General features: G+C 40.2%; 1 protein-coding gene across 3 annotated transcripts in view; it reads left to right on the top strand.

Annotated features, from left to right (window-relative positions):
* Positions 1-17,555, top strand: part of ATXN10 (ataxin 10) — a 151,637-nt gene that overhangs the window by 42,044 nt on the left and 92,038 nt on the right. For 2 of the 3 annotated variants that reach the window (XM_019944606.3, XM_019944614.3), the window contains exons 6-7: positions 3,547-3,627; positions 11,669-11,834. In XM_019944606.3, coding sequence (XP_019800165.1) covers positions 3,547-3,627; positions 11,669-11,834 — 247 coding nt within the window. The remainder of the gene's footprint in view (positions 1-3,546; positions 3,628-11,668; positions 11,835-17,555) is intronic. The other variant, XM_073788075.1, reaches the window with a different exon arrangement.

Below are 17,555 nucleotides of genomic sequence, written 5' to 3'. Positions count from 1 at the left end.
GTGGAACAGTTTGGGGTGGGGCTAGGGGACATCAGGAGTTCGTTTTGACTGTGTTAAGTTTGAGGTGCCTTCTCTACATCTGAGTGGAGCTGTCCTGCGGCCTTGTTGACACGTATGTCATCCTGCATATGGGCAAGTATGATTGTAGGATAAATTCACGATTCGCAGTTACTCGCAGAGAATGTGCTTTTATAATTTTGACAGACACTTCCAAGTTGTCCTTCATAGATGTTATACTAGTATATACTTCCCTTGGCAAATTTTGAGAGTAGTACCTGGTTTCCTTTATCATTGCTAACAGAGTGTGCTATCAAAATTTTGGATTTGCCAGTTCTGCCAAGGTTTAAAATAGTATCATTGTGTAGTTTTATTTTGTATTTTTCTTGTTATGAGGTTGAGCATCATTTTATATATTGAGGAGTCTAATTTTCTTTTATGTACATTCTCATTTTCTTCACCCATTTTTCTATTAGGATGGCAGTCTTTTCTATATATGTAGGAATATTCTTTAAATTAAGGATATTAGTCCTTTGTATGAAATAAAATCCAAATTTTTTTTCTCCCTTTTTTGTCTTTGACTTTGCTTCTGGCACTTTTCTTCATGTAAAGTTTTTGATATTTTAGTAGATGAAATTGCCGGTCTTTTTTAATGTCTTAAGATTTTTGATAATAGCTATAAAGGCCTTTTCTCCACTTAGGTTTTCTTCCAGTACTGTATCATTTCAGTTTTGATGTTTAAGTGTTTGATCTGCTTGGAATTTATCTTGGTATAAAGGTCCCAGTATATGGACCTACTTTCATTTAGCTCCAGGTAATGCTGGTGGTCACAGCGACAGCACCGTAGTGGATCTTTCCTTTGTCTCTGCCCCATTCCCTGCACCCTTGACCACCCCTGTGTGTGGAAAACGTTTTCAATTCAAGTTCCACTTCTTCACCACACATTCCAGCATGTAGAATAACTCTGTCCTTCACTGAGTGTGTCTCAATCTGCTAATTAGGCCATAAGGATTTTATAAAAATATTGATCAGAATACAGTTACCATGCATTTTTTAGGGTATTTTGTTTGTTTAGGAGGAAATTCTCCAAAGTGCCTTTTATTTGCACAACCTGATTGAGTTGGGTTTGTTGTTTCTTGTCTGAAAAGTGTTTCATATGTTTTGTCTACTTTTGTAGTTGTTTAAGGTAGGAGGTCAATTGTTCATCTGTTATGCCTGGAATTGGAAGTGATAGTTGGAGATTTTAACACTCACTTTTTAGCCACTGATAGAAGTAGACGAGCATCAGTATAGATGCAGATGATCTCAGTAGTACTGAGATAGGTAGCCACCTTCACGTGAGTCTGGTTTTATAGAACATTTTCTCAACACTTGGAAAATTTACTTTCTTTTCAACTGTCTGCATTATATTCACTAAGATAGACCATAGTCTGGGCTATAAAAAGTCTCAATGAATATATGAAAAGGATTGGAAACATACGGAATATGTTCCCTGACCACAATTAGCCTAGAAAACCATAGCAAGATGATCTAGAAAAATTCTAAAGTTTTGGAAATTAGCACATCTAAATAATTGATTTGTCACAAAGGAAATCACAAGGCAAATTAGAAAATCTTTGGAACTGAAGGATAATGAAAGCATAAAATGTGTGGGATAAAGCTAAAGCAGGGTTGGGAGGGTAATTTATAGCTTTAAGTGTTTATGTCAGAAAAGTAGGTCTGAAATCAGGGACTTAAGGTTCTACTTTATGAAGATAGAAAGAGAAGAGTACAGTAAATCCTCAGTAGAAAGAAGAAAATAAAAGGACACAAGTCAATAACATGGAAAACAGAAAAAAATAGAAAGGATTAACAGAGGCAAAGTTGACTCTTTAAAAGAATCAACAAAATTGATTAAGAAAAAAGAAAGAGAGCACTAATGACCAGTATCGCGAAAGAAGGCGTGGTTGTCACCTCAGTCTTAATAAACTCAAAGCTTGGTGAAGCTCCCTTCAACTGACAGTTCTGTAGGCTGAGGGCTGTTTGCAATAACATTCAAGGACATAAGTGTTAGGTCCCGAGTCCCTCTTTAAACCCTGGTAGTATTTTATTGTTTATAATTCCCTTAGTACACTGCTCCTGTTTCCTTCGAGCAGTCTTTTCAAGTCCTTTTGTGTCACCTCTAATTTAAATGCTCTCCCTTCCCTCTGCAACTAGGGATTCACCGAACTCCTGATTCTCCTGTCCCATCCATCGCCCCTCTTCCCTGCAGCCCTCTAGTTAGATAAACTTTGTTGTTTCTGTAATCCGTGACGCGTGCCTGTGTGCTGCACCTAAGACATTCTTCTCTAATTATCTCTCTATGCGTGTGTCTTTCTCCACCCTTGGAGTTTGGAGTTATGGCTTGGGACCTAGCCCCTCGCACACAGTATTTGGCACATGTGTTTTTGAATGACTGTTCTTGTGGGAAAGTGTCTTGAGCTCCAAGTAGGTGAATTATGCATGAGCTTTAGGGTCCCAGTTTTGTAAACCCGGCATGATGTGCATGAACTTCTGTTGTCGCTGTTTGATGACCTACCTAAATTGACGTGAAAATTGAGAATTTTGAATATTACCCATTATTGTTGGAAATATTTACATCAGTGCTGGTCACTTATTTGAAAGGTTGTGGAAGAAACAACATGTGTTTAGGTTTTGTGTTTGTGTGAAGTGACGCTGTGTCGTGGTAGTTAACATGCCTCATTTGGCTACCGTACTTAAAGGCATACTTTTGTTCTGTTATTTATTAAGAAGTGATTAAATAAACCGTGTTTGTCAATATAAACGCTTTACTGTCATGCTTATTCATAACCTTGGTTATGAATAGTATATTCTTTAGTTCGTAAGTCTTCAGATGCCCTCTGGTAAATATGATTCAGAATTAATTAATAGTACTATTCAATCTTTTTAGGTGTCACAGTGGTACTTTGAAGAAATATGCTTGTAATCTTTGCCTCAAGGGTTTCCCAAGTTGATCTCTAAGTTTCGATGAGTGCATTGCTTGACAGTGAGGATGTTTTCTTGGTAACTTGAGAGCTCTTAAGGAGTAGATAATCAAGCCAGTATTCATTACTGTGTTGTTGGCGTATGTTTAAATAAAAAGTATGACATGTCTATTTCTCTGGTTAATTTTAGCACTAAGTTTCTGACTAAAACAATTTAATATGTTTTATTATACCTGAACTTGTAGCTAAATTTCATATTATTGTTTGAGCTATAGTGAAGTATTTTTCTTTCTCAACTTAGATAAAAACTATAGTAGGCCCTTTCCTCCAGTTGAATAAATTTGAATCATTTCAACACATTTTTCAGAAGTAAAATCGGAGAAAAATATTTTGAGGGTTTTCATTCTCTTTTAGCTGCTAATAGAAAAATAGTATGTGAACCTCTAAAACATTTGAAGATTACAGCTAATCAAAAATTCAATAAACAGGAGTACTTTTATGTATAAGATATGCCTATAAAGTAGATAAGGCCGTGTCTATTTTACTATGTTTGTAGTAACCAAACCTTTCCCTCCTTTTTTCTTAGGTTCTTGATTATTACAGACCATTTTCTGAAAAGCCCGGAATTGGTTAAAGTCATGTATGCCAAAATGAGCAATCAAGAAAGGTAACCCCAAAACCCAGTGTGGTTTTGAGTATGTAGCATTCCATATCGAGGACTCTGTACACATGACTGAAAAGCTGTGTGGTTTCGTAGTTGGCACAAAATCTCTAAATACATGTTTCTGTGTCAGTAATGGTTTTAAATTGGTTGGTTAACATTACAGCGCAGCCACAACAGGCAGTGATTTACGTAGGGTTGCAGAATCCAGGTTGGCGCCATTATTCAGTAAAACCATATTAAAAAATGTTAAGAACAAAATGTTATGCTTGTCCCTCGATTTTATAAAAGTAAATCATGCAGCTGCGTATTACAGCTGTATAGGTGAAATGTGCTCATTTGTTCACATCCCTGCTGTCATGATTTGGGATACATTCTGCTAGGTTTATAGTTTTCCAGTAGATACTTTAGACTGAAAGAAAATCAGTACCTCTCTGTGACCTTCACTGGCCGAGTAGGGGAAGAGCAGTGCCCTCTGAGCCCAGAGACCTTAGTACCTTGGCTCTGTGCTTTGTTGTCATAGTGACTCTTTATGTGACCTTAGCCAGGTCTTTCACCTTGTTTGGATTCAGTTTCTTGACATGTAAAATTAGAGGATTGAATAAAATGATTCCTAGTACTCGGTCCATTCCAAGAGTGTATGTTTTTCCTAACCTGATTGGAAATGTTGCCTTAGGAAAATAAAACTTACTCAGAAGGCACAGATCTAATGATCAAAAACCGTAAAAAATGTTAATCTTTTGATTGTAGTCACAATTTTGATAATTGCTGTGGTTTTGAAATTCTTTCTGTACATTTGGGTTCCAACAGTTAATCTTTATGCACTCCTTTGTAGTCTTGTTAAGTAGTGTTTTTTCCTTCTTTAATATCTTTAACAAAAAGGAAAAGTTTGTGCTTTTAAAGTCAGTTTAAATGCCATACTTATAAATCCAGTACCCCCTGCCACCACTGTCATATGCCTACTTCTCTTGCAGAAAAAGAATTAAAATAAGTAATATGAAGAATAGTGCTATAAATTAGTAAATTGCTTTGCAGTAAGGAATGTCTGAATGCAAGAGAATACACAGTTTAATATTCAAGTCTATATTTTCCATATTCCTGTCAAATGATCTATTGTTAACCGACCTGTTTCCTAACAAAATGAGGATGGCAAACTAAACATTGTCCATTTTGATTTATACAGAACTTGTAGCCACGGCTTTCCTACTTCATACAAATTCCTTACTCAGCTGCCACCTCTTCCCCGTCCTCTATTTTTCTTCCACAGGAGAAGTGCTTTTGTTTCATCACGTCGTCTGTTACACATTGTATCACGTCACATACCTGCTTGCCATTGTATGACACCAGTGTTAGATTGTCAGCTCTGTGAGGGCCAGGATTTGGTCTTTTTTATTCTGTGGTGTCCACATTTCCTAGCCACTGTGTGGCACGTAACAAGCGCTAAAAAAAGTTTTTGAATGAAAGCTTGTGTAGACGAATGAATTTTTCTTACTCATGAAAAGTTTTATCTAGTATATTCATTAATGTAACATCACCTACTGGGTTGGAAACCTCAGAGTTATCCCCACCTCCTCCTCCACTTGCCGCTTTACACTGGTCAGTAAGCCTTACCGAGTATATCACCTTAGTATGTTGTGAATTCACTTGCTTGTCACAGCTCTGGTTTACATGTCACCTTTGACTGGACTTTGGCTACAGCCTGTTTAAAAACTGTGATAATATACACATAATATAGAATTTACCATCGTACCCTTTTTAAACGTACAGTTCAGTAGTTTAAGTGTATTCACATTGTTGTGCAACCAATCTCCAGAACTTTTCATCTTGTAAAATGGAAACTATACCCATTAAACAACTACCCCCATTTCCCCCTCCCCCAGCCCCTGGCAACCACCATTCTACTTTCTGTCTCTGTGAACTCGACTCCCCTAAGTACAGTTGATGCTTGAACAATGCAGGGCTCAGAGGCACTGAACACCAGCGTCAGAAACCCGAGTGTAACTTACAGTCGACCTCCGCATCCGAGGGTCCTCTGTGCCCTCGGATTCAGCCAACGGCAGATCATGTAGTACTGTAGTGCCTGTTTATTGAAAACATTCCACGTACACATGGACCCACACAGTTCAAATCCATGTTGTTCAAGGGTCAGCTGTACCTCACGTAGGTGGAGTCACACAGTATTTGTCCTTTCATGACTGGCGTATTTCACTTAGCACAGCGTCCTTAAGGTTAGTCCATGTCATAGCACGTGTCAGCATTCCCTTCCTTCCTGAGGCTGAATAATATTCCACCGTAGGTATTGACATACGTCACATTTTGCCTGTCTAGTCGTCCATCGATGAACAGCGGGGTTGCTCCACCTTTCAGCTACTGTGAATGATACTGCTGTGAACAATACTGATTGTTCTAATTTTTGTTTTTCCCTTCTCCTCTGTCATCTACTGAACTGCCTGCATGGGTCTTGCCCTGCCATTTAGTGGCGTATGTAGCTCGTTACAGGATGCAGTTAGACTCCATGGTGTGGTGTTCAAGGCCCTTTTTAAACGTAGCTTCATTTCCAGCTCCTTCTCATTCTCCCCCAGTCACCACACTGTAGCCGCACAGAACTCCTGTCAGTTTTCCAGGCTTCCCCTTTGGCTTCATGCTTTTGTGTGTGTCCTTTTCTCTGCCCGAAATGTCCTGACTACCCCCTCTCCTTCTGGTGAATACACACTTGTGCTCTGTTGGCCCTTTTCAGATACTGCCTGCTTTCTGTTGGCTCTCCTGACTTTCCCAGGCAAAGTTCTTTGCATCCTCATCTGCACGTTTATCATGATAATTTGCTTTTCTGCTAGAATATGTATTCTTCAAGGACAAAAACTGAATCTTGTGAGTTCTCTATTCTTAACACCCACCAGAATCAGTACTGGAACAGTGTTGGAATGGAAAACTCTACTAATATCAAACACTTACTGAAGCCTGTCTGTAAGACGCCGTCTCTGTTGACACTGTAGACAGCAGATGGCTCTGTCAGCCAAGAGGAGGTGGTGTGCTGCCGTGGACCTCGTGGGTTGGCCGGTTCCGGTGGAGCTCACTGTGGGAACTGCTGAGTCTGCTTGCTTGTCTTTGCTCAGGGGCGGGAGGAGGGGATGGGGTCTTGGCAGGAGCGCTCAGAGTTCTGCGGCTGAGTAGAGGCCGCTGGGTTCCCTGTTGACTCGTTTGGGGCAATGAGAGATAATTCTTTGTTCAGAGTGGAACGTTGACAGAATAATAGGATTGAAAAGATACGCTTTTCTCAACAGGGATGTATAACGAATTAACTTCTCCCCCTGCACCTGGAATGGTGCTACACACCATCCTGTGAGTACCGAGAAGACAGTCAGGACATTTTCTGTGTTCTGTGGTTCAGATGAGGGACTGCACTGGAGATTCCTGGGGGGCCTTTGTGGTGTCTCAGCTGGGAGCACACACCAGAGGCCCCTGAGGCGAGCCCAGGCTGTGGCCCCGACCTGCTGAATTAGAGTATACGGTCTCGTTGGGGCTGTTAGATTTAAAATGCTTGAGGCTCAGTCAGCGAAACAAGCACTGTATTCATTAAGCACCTGCTGGTGGTCCCTGGGTCCCCAGGGTGCACAGTCCCCACCCGCCCTTAGTGTGGGCGCGTAGGGAGGGGAAGCGCCCTGTGAGCTCGGAAGCTCTTTTCGTGTGCTGGTTCTTTTAGTTGTCACAGTTAGTTGACGGCTTCACCCTGGTAGTTTATTTGGACAGATTACTTGGTGAAGATACTTTGGATACAGGGTCAAAATCAATTCACATGGTATGATTCAGCAGAAATGAGAGCCTGTGTTTATACAATTTTCTTGTCCCCCTTCCCAGCAAATTGGAGTAATATTGAATTAAACTAGCTGCTCTTGGAAACCAACTTTTGTAGTTTTCAGGTTTATAATTTGTATAGCATAGTAGTTAAGAGCAGAGGCTAGCTGTGCCACTCACTACTTTGGGCAAGTTACTTTTTGGAACTCTGTTCATCTGTAAAATGAGGATAGTAATGGTAGGCACCCCCTGAAATTGTCGTGGTTACTAACTGAAATGTATATAAAGCTCTCAGTGCTGGCATGTAATCGTCACTCAGTAACTGTGAGTGGCCATTTCTGCTTCCATATTTCTGCTGTTATTACTACTTCTCCTCTGATGATCTTGACTTTTTCCTCCAGGTAGCATCACTGTTACGTATGAAGGCAACATACAGCCATTGTCATTTAATCCTCAAAAAGACCTTGTGAAATAGGCATTATTCTTGCCATTTAGGTATTTGCCCTGGGTTACAAAGGTAGCAGAGGTGGTATTTGAACTCTTTGTCTGTATGATGCCAAATCAGTGATCATTTTCCCTGTAACGCACTAACTTCTTATATCTGTAATTTATGAAGGGACTAATGAGATTAATTCAGCAACAGCTGTCTGCCTGTGTCTTGGTTAGCCTGTTTTCCAGGTTAATAAAAGTTTTGGCCTTTGTGGCATGCCATTCTACAAATTATACAAGTGGAGCAGTTATTCATAATTTGTTGGAGATGTCAGTCTTTGAATTAGAGAAATTTTATTTCCAGAATTATAGGATATTATTTCCTGCCCTAGAACACTCATGAAACTCCCTCTCTCACTCTTTCCCCCTCCGCCTTTGCCCTTCACTCTCATAAAAAACTTACTTGTTTCAAGATGGTGCAAGCATGGCTTTTGAAATTGTAGACTGCATCAATTTAAGCATAACTTTTTTTTTTTGCGGTATGCGGGCCTCTCACTGTTGTGGCCTCTCCCGTTGCGGAGCACAGGCTCCGGATGCGCAGGCTCAGCGGCCATGGCTCACGGGCCCAGCCGCTCCGCGGCATGTGGGATCTTCCCGGACCGGGGCACGAACCTGTGTCCCCTGCATCGGCAGGCGGACTCTCAGCCACTGCGCCACCAGGGAAGCCCAAGCATAACTTTAAAATATGAATCTTGCTATAGAATTTTCTCCTAAAATCCTTCACATGTACATTGCTGTCAGTTTTTTTATGAAACAGGAATCATCATCTTGAGGACAGGGTATGTAACTGTTCAATCAGAAGTGAATTAGAAGTGGGACACTAATGACAGCCAGTGATTGAGAGATAAAATTATAGAGTGACTCTGAGCTGAGTGGTGTGTCTGGTGAGTCTGAGGCAGCTCAAGTGATGATTTCTGGTTTAAAGGAAGTGAGACTGAGGTGTAATAATTTTAGACAGCTAGTCTCTGACCTCTTTGACTGGGTTGGTTTGTTTTTTCCCCCTGGTTAAATTATTTATTTAGTTAGTTTTGGCTGCGTCAGGTCTTAGTTGTGGCACGGGATCTTTTGTTGTGGCATGCGGGCTTCAGAGCACGTGGGCTTGGTAATTGCAGCACGTAGGCTCTCTAGTTGAGGCTCTTGGGCTCAGTAGTTGTGGCACGTGGGCTTAGATGCCCCGCGGCACGTGGGATCTTAGTTCCCTGACTGGGGTTCAAACCCACGTCCCCTCCATTGGAAGGTAGATTCTTTACCACTGGACCACCAGGGAAGTCCCTGACTGGGTCTTTCTACTTTTGCATCCTTCACTCTTGAGTGAATGGATTTGTTAGACCACTTGTGTTCTGTTATGTTTTCAAGGAAGTATTTAGTGTGGTTCCCCCGAGACTGGAAGAAGTAAGACATTCCACATTATGTCCCATTTTCCCTGACTGCAGTACTTTTCAGTACATATATGTTTTCTGGCATAGAAGTGGGGATGGCGAATGAAATGCACAATCAAAATAAATGCTTCTGAAAGAAAATTTCCTACTTGAATTATATGTCCTGTGTGTGATTCCTTTATTTTATGAGAAGGATTTTTTGTTTTGTTTTGTTTTTCTTTTTCTTGACCGCGCCATGTGGCTTGTGGGATCTTAGTTCCCCAACCAGGGATTGAACCCGGGCCCTCGTCAGTGAAAGTGCGGAGTCCTAACCACTGGACTGCCAGGGAATTCCCGAGAAGGATAGTATTTGATGGTGGCTAGAAGTAGAGGGAGTTGGAGAGTTAGATGGGGATTCTGGGTGGGAGAGCCCCATATATCAGACTAAAGTTTTTGGACGCACTCCTTAACAGTGGGAGCCTTTAAAAGTTTTTATTGGCAGATGACTTAATATAAGTACAATCATTTAATGAAGTATAATTTATTCTCTGGTAATATTCAAGCTTGGTTTGTATTTTTATATTTTAAAGATTTATTTCTGATTTTTTCCCCCTTTTTTCCTTCCAAATCACTCATTCCCCATCTCCTTAGATCTCCCATCTTGTAATCACCTGACAGAGTGTAGAGGTGCACCTCCTGAGCCAGGGAGAAGTCTGAGGGAAGCACTGCCCCTGGGTGACTGTGTAAAGCAGGCAGGAAATCTGCATTGACCTTACGTCTTGGGACCACCTCCCAGGTCTCCCCCCATCAGCCGGTCTCCTTGGACCCCAGGGCCTTCCTGTGGCTGCTGGACAGCCTGGATTACCACCACCCCGTGGCCCACCTTTTGTCCTGACCCCACCTGACTCCTTCAGGATCTGCTCCTTCCTTGTTCAAGATCTGCCTGGTGTTTGGTCCTTTCCCCCAGTTATGACCTGTCTCGTTCCTCATTCCTCTTCACCGTGTTCTGGGTAGTAGTCCACTGGGTGCTGAACTCCCTAAAGCCAGGGATCACGACTTCTTAGGCCTCGAAGTAACTGCCAGATTACAAAGAATATTTTTAGGGCAGACATTTGGGTTCCTCTTGAATCATACATGCTAGGCGGCCTCTTCCCTAGCATTCCCGGAGGATTGTCCTGCTCGGGGAAGGTGGGAGGCCTGGCTCTGGGCCAGAGCACCCCGTTCATCTTCAAAAATCATATGTGAGTTCGAGAAAACAAACATACCCCAATACTGAACTACTTGTTGTTCTTTTGTGCTCAGTCGAGGGGATTATTTGTTTGTTTTGTTTTGGATTAATCATTTCTATAAGAAATCTGAAGTTTTAGGAGCTCTGAAAATTGCTAAGGTCTGTGGGTGACATTAACAGACTGATGATCTTTGCCAGCCTTTGGCTAAAATACAGGAAGAGTTCAGCACGTTTTATTTTCTACTTGAAGCAGTAACCAGTTCTTACTTTTCTCTTAGTGAGACATGCTCCCTGCCTACTAATACAAGTATATTTTCCCCCATTTGCTGAGCATTTTAGATATTTGTATCACTTCTGATGTAGAAATACATGAGAATTATGCATATCAGAAAAAAATCCCAATCAGAATGTGATTTGGAGAAACATCCTACTTGATTTATGCTGGATAGACTGTTCTGTGTATGATTTGTTTTTCCTGGGAGAAGGAAAGAGATTGTTGAATAGAAATATTTAAGTGATAATTTAAATATTGAAGTAAAAATGGCATAGGTTTGGTCTTCAGATCTGTGTTTTTTGTAAAGTAAAATAATGAAACAAACAAAAAACCCAACCTTCACAAGACAGATAGTAGAATGAGTGGGTAAAGCATTTTGCCCAGGAGACAGATTGAATCCTGTGTTTGAACCCTGCCGCAGCAACTCAGTATGTGTGACACTGACAGGTAAATTGATTAGCCTCACTAGGCCTTATTTCCCCCTTTGCTCTTGGGGCTGTTGACGGTATCTGCCTCATGAAGGTTTTGTGTAGATTGAATGAGGAAATGTATGCAAAATGTTTAGCTCTGTAGTAAATAGTGAATAAATGTTAGCCCACTTAACCTTGCTATTGTTATAGTAGATGTAAATACTATGAAACTTAATTTGACAACATTTCTGAAATGTGGAATTATTCCAGTGCTGAAAGTAATGGATATAAAAAGGTGCTTGTTTCTGTAACCAAATCACATCAAAGAAATCAAGATTTAAAAAAACAGGCAGTTGATGAAGATTAATTGTATTCACAAAAAATATGTTTTCCCGAGCTGGACATTATAAACAAGTAAGGAATTTAAAAATAAAAATATTCTCTTAAAATGTCTTCAATATTACCTATTCATGTAAAAATCTTTTATGTTTTATAGGGTTACGTTGTTAGACCTTATGATAGCCAAAATAATGGGTGATGAGCCACTGAGCAAGGATGAGATCCCTGTGTTTTTGAGCCATGCCGAGCTGATTGCGAGCACTTTTGTGGATCAGTGCAAGACTGTGCTGAAATTGACCTCTGAGCAGCATGCTGAGGATGAGGTAAGAGAACAGACAGATTTTCTAACTCAGCTAGGTCCTCTAAGGACAAAAGCTTTAAAAACTATTATAGGGACTTTCCTGGTGGTACAGTGGTTAAGAATCCGCCTGCCAGTGCAGGGGACACAGGTTTGAACCCTGGTCTGGGGAGATCCCACATGCCGTGGAGCAGCTAAACCCGTGCGCCACAACTGCTGAGCCTGCACTCTAGAGCCTGCGAGCCACAACTGCTGAAGCCCACATGCCATAACTACTGAAGCCTGCGTGCCTAGAGCCTGTGTTCTGCAACAAGAGAAGCCACCGCAATAAGAAGCCCGTGCACCGCAGCGAAGAGTAGCCCCCGCTTAACGCAATTAGAGAAGGCCTGCACACAGCAACAAAGACCCGACGCAGCCATACATACATACATACATACATACATACATACATACATACATACAATTATGTAAGTAACGTATCTGCTGCATGTTGGTGGGTGCACTCCCTCTCTAAAATTCCTATGTAGGGGCCTTTGGGACGTGATTAGGTCATGAGGGCCCTCATGAATGTAAGTAGTGCTCTTATAAAAGACACCCCAGAAAGATTCCTTACCCCTTCCACCTTGTAAGGGCACAGCGAGAAGTTGGCCATCTGAAGCCTAGAAGAGGCCCCTCCCCAGAACCCAGCCACGCTGGCACCCTGATCTTGGGCTTCCAGCCTCCAGAGCTGTGAGAAATAAATGTTTGTTGTTTATAAGCCACCCTGTTTGTTGTATTTTGTCATAGGAGCCTGAGCTAAGACAGTATCCTTATTTTAGAACAGTTACGAAAATACAGAAAAGGGAGAACAGTGCCCTCATTCTTACCATCCAGAGTTAATGACTTAAAATAATAGTTAATATATTTTTCTAGGCAAATAACATCAAATACATGCATGCATACATACACACATACACAAACATATATATATATATATATATATATATATATATATATATATATATATAAAGTGAAATCATTCTGGGCTTCCCTGGTGGTGCAGTGGTTAAGAATCCACCTGCCAATGCAGGGGACACAGGTTCGATCCCTGGTCCGGGAAGATCCCACGTGCCACGGAGCAAGTGAGCCCGTGTGCCACAACTACTGAGCCTGCGCTCTAGAGCCAGCGAGCCACGACTACTGAACCCACGTGCCACAACTACTGAAGCCCACGCACCTAGAGCCCGTGCTCCTCAACAAGAGAAGCCACCGCAATGAGAAGCCCGCGCACCACAACAAAGGGTAGTCCCCGCTTGCTGCACCTAGAGAAAGCCCGCGGGCAGCCACGAAGACCCAGTGCAGCCAAAAATAAATAAAATTAATTAATTAAAAAATGAAATCATCTGTACCACCAATTTGTAAGTTCCTGTTTTTTCTTCTCCTGAATGTGTGTAAGTTGCATGAGGGCAGAAGTTTTGACTGTTATGTTCATAGAACTGTGTACATAGTAGGTACTTTAGTGAATATTTGCTGAGTGCACAAACAGGCAATACATAGTGAATGTCTTTTTAAGATGCCGGTGGAGGGCTCCCCTGGCGGCGCAGCGGTTGGGAGTCCGCCTGCCGATGCAGGGGACGCGGGTTCGTGCCCCGGTCTGGGAAGATCCCACGTGCCGCGGAGCGGCTGGGCCCGTGAGCCATGGCCGCTGAGCCTGTGCGTCCGGAGCCTGTGCTCCGCAACGGGAGAGGCCATGACAGTGAGAGGCCTGCGTACCACAAAAAAAATAAAAATAAAATGCCGGTGTAGCATTCTGTGTAAACAATTTACCATGATTATTTGTCTGTAGTCTGTGTCTTTGTAGTTATGTCTTCATACATTTTAAAATTCTCCTCGAGCCTACCCTAGATCATTTAGGTCTTTTCTTTACTAAGGAGATGGACATTAGCTTACAGTAATTCTGTTTCCCTCCTCTTTAATTCAGGAATTCTCTTCATTTTTGTCTGCTCCTTCCTTCCCTTCTGTCTTAAAGTTAGCATTGTTCTTTCTCTGGAATACTACTCAGCAGTAAAAAGAAATGCACTTCTGGTATAACAACAGAGATGAATCTCAAACATAGAGTGGAAATAGACTAGAGAATACACTGCATGCGTCCATCTCTGTGAAATTCTACAGCGGGCAAAACTTATCGATTATAACAAAGCAGCTCAGCTGTCACCCGGGCTGGAAGTGGAGGGGTGGAATTGATTGTCGAGGGACATGAAGGAACGTTTTGGGTAATGGAAGTGTTATATGTAGCTGTGTACAGTGACACAACCCTACTCTTCAGATGGACATATTTTATTGCATGTGAATTATACCTCAAGTGTCGATTTCAGCATGTTCAAAAACATCACAGAGGTTATTTCCATGCTGATAGGAATGGTGAGTAGAGAGGTAATCACTTGGGCTCAGAGGCGGGAATAGGTGAGCAGGCTGCCCTTTGACAGGCCCGTCCACTTGCTGTCCCCAGATGGGAAGGTAGGGAAGGTGGACCCTGACCCACAGCATTTCCTGGAGGGCTGTGTGTGACCCTGTCGACCTGTTAACTCCCACAGTAAATGTAGGCCGTGATTATGCTTGTTCTGCCATGTAAGTGTGTCTCCTTCTTTGTGAAAATACTTTCTTCAAGGTTGCTTTGCTGTTGATTTTCTGTGCTGATCAGAGAGGCCATGTCAGGTCTCATGGTAAGGTCAGTGTTTTAATTCTCCTTTCTGTGGTAGCAGAAAGCTTTACTCGGAGGCTGCTTCCCTTTCTGGAGATAGAGTTGCCTCTGTTTCCAGCAGGAGGAGCAGCGAGCTGTGCTTCAAGGAAGTTTCAAAGAGGAATTTTCCAGGAAACAGAAAATGAAGTACACTTAGTACTTGTTAAATCCAGCTTTGAACTTTCTCAAGGCACTTATATGTAAAGTAGAGATGATTTCAGTGTTGTACTAAGAAGTTACCTGATGTAACTTTTTATGTTTAGGGAAAGTTATATTTTTCAAACTTTTTTCTTTAAAGGTGGGAGGAATTATTCTGTATTAATAGACAGAAAATTGTAGATAGTTGTTTTTTTTTGAAAAGCCCAAATAGTTCACTTTTTGAAAATTCATTGATCTATATACTCATGACTTGTGCTTGTTAATTGTATATATGGTATCCTTTAAGGTTGAAGTTTAAAAAAAAAAGCCATAGTAGTATTTAAGGAGGACCTGTACCTCAATATTAAATATACCATAAACCTCGTAGTGTATTGGAGCTGGCCTGTACCAACCTCTGAGAGTCAGTTATTAAACATGCAGAAGTTTGTGAGCTTGGTAGTTTGAAGTCAGCCACGGTGGAAGTGTTTATACCATTCACTGCTGAATCCACTGCCAGTTTACCAGCAAACCACTGCATTTACCCATTTGTGATATTTTTAGGACAAGATGTCCAATAAAGTGCTCATGATGCTTGCTATGACCTAAAAATCAGAATGCAAATAAATGTTTTTAATAGCATCGGTTTTTAAATTTATTTGTTTGGCTTTAAAATTCTGAGGTTTTATTCATGTGTTCCTTTATACAAATAGTCTTAGGTTCTCATATTAACATACCTGTTTCTGTCCTTTGGTAAATTTTGGCGTACTGCTTGTTTCCAGTTTTTGGTGTGTTTTTGTCAGTTGTAGTGCGCTTATTTTTTAAGATCGAAGAGTCAGTTTAGCTTTATCTTGAGTCTCAGTCTTGTCACTTGCTGTAGTGAAACTTGCCTTCTTATGAAATATTTTCTTTGTTGTGAGAAAAAATAATTCAAGCCAAATGCTGTGAAACAGAAGGTTAAGAACTCCTCTTTTTCACCCATCCCCCATCTATTTTCTACAGATATATCAGCGTATACTTTTTTCCTTCCGAAACTTTTTTGTATATACACACCTATACATTTTGTTGCTTTTTTGAGACACAATATACTATATATTCTGTCTTGCAACTTCCTTTTCGCTTACCCTGATGTTTCATACACTCTAACACGTGTGCATATTCATCTCACCCTTTTTAATAGTTGAATAGTATTTCACTATATAGATGCATCACAAGTTTTTTCTTTTGTTCTCCATAGATGTACATATGAATTGCTTACAGGTTTGTTTTCTTAAAAACCTTCCCAAATAATACTACAGTGAACATCCTTGTAAAAATATCTTTGCAGTTTTGGACAAGTAGGTCTGGGATTATAAATTCCTGGAAGTTGAATTGCTGAGTAGAGAGAGTATGTTTATTTAAAATTTGTAAGAGAAATTTCTAAATGACAAACCTAAGAGTACAAGAGTGTGTGGGTCTGCACCCCTTCACTAATCTAATTATCATTTCTCTCTTGTTTTTCAGTGATCAGTATGTTAAGTTTGTTTTTCATGTTAGGTTACCTTTTAAAATACGTTTATTAATGAGCATTTTCAGAAAGTTAATCTTTTGTCACACATACAAGAAACTTTTTTTTTTGCCCATAGTTAATTTTTTGTTTGAATTTATTTATGGTAGTCTTAGCCTTTTAGGAATTTGTTTTGTTTTTAATCTAGTTAGGCTTATCAATTTTATCCTTATGACTTCTGAATTTTTTTTTTTACAGATTAGTAAAATCATCTCCCCACTTAGAGTGTAGAAATATACACCTATATATTCTAGTTCTTTCAGTACTTTGTCTGAGTTTTTAATTAACCTAGAATTTATTTTTGAGTAAGAAGTGTAGTATAGATCCAAATGAATTGCTTGTGTCTTTTAACTCTCCAAGACTATATAATCTTTGGTAGAAGACTGCTTGGGTTTGAACCTGGATTTCTTATTATTGATGTGTGATCTTGGAAGTTACTTACCTTCTTTGTTTCTTTTGCCTGTAAAATGAATTGTATTTTAATATAAGCACTTAGTATACTGACTGGTACATAGCTACTACTCCCTAAAAGTTATCTGTTCATTATTGTATCAGCACCATTTAGTGAATAATCTCATCCTTTCTACTAATTTTAGTGCTACCCAAATCGTATGTTAAATTTTTAATATAATTTTGGATCCATTTCCGGATTTCTGACCTTTTACGGTGGAAATCAATAAGATACTAACAACTGTTAAAGAATTCAAATGAATTCATACGTTTATATGCGATAAAGGAATATGCTGAAATGAACTTACAGAGAGATGCAGAAAGTAGTCTATGCACAAGGCAATAATTAATTGCATTCCAGCCAGACAGAAGTAACCTCCATTTCTGTAGACAAGAGTCATTGGCATTATTGTCAGTTTTATGCAACTGACAATGTTGTAAAATAGCTCAGAGACACTGAATGGTAAAGTGAGCCCAGGCAGATGATCTAGATGGTAGACTGATCTCTGTTTTTCTCTTTTAACAACTTCAAAATCTTGTTCCTTTGACTTGCCTACATCTTTTTTCCCCCATTTGTGTCTGACTTAATGAATATAGTTTTATAATACTTATAAATAATGGAAGGGTAGCTCACGTATTCCTCTTATTTTTTTAAAAGAATAATTTTTCTGGCTGTTATTTCATTATTAGTTTCCAAATGCTCATTAGAAACACTTCATTAATAAAAGGATTCTAATGATTAAAACTGGAGGTGTGTTAGGTGAGGATAGATTAATTTTCTTTTGGGTTTATTTCAGGTAATATCATAGAATTTAGGAGCTGGAAGGAAACTTCAGATCATCTCTTCCAACCCCCTAATTTTATTTTTGTCTTTCTATCAAGAAAAATTTCAAACA

This window comes from Tursiops truncatus, chromosome 11, assembly GCF_011762595.2.
Source record: "Tursiops truncatus isolate mTurTru1 chromosome 11, mTurTru1.mat.Y, whole genome shotgun sequence".
Taxonomy (NCBI): Eukaryota; Metazoa; Chordata; class Mammalia; order Artiodactyla; family Delphinidae; genus Tursiops; species Tursiops truncatus.
The sequence above is the reverse complement of the archived record's forward strand: the minus strand, read 5'-3'. Positions and strand labels throughout refer to the sequence as shown.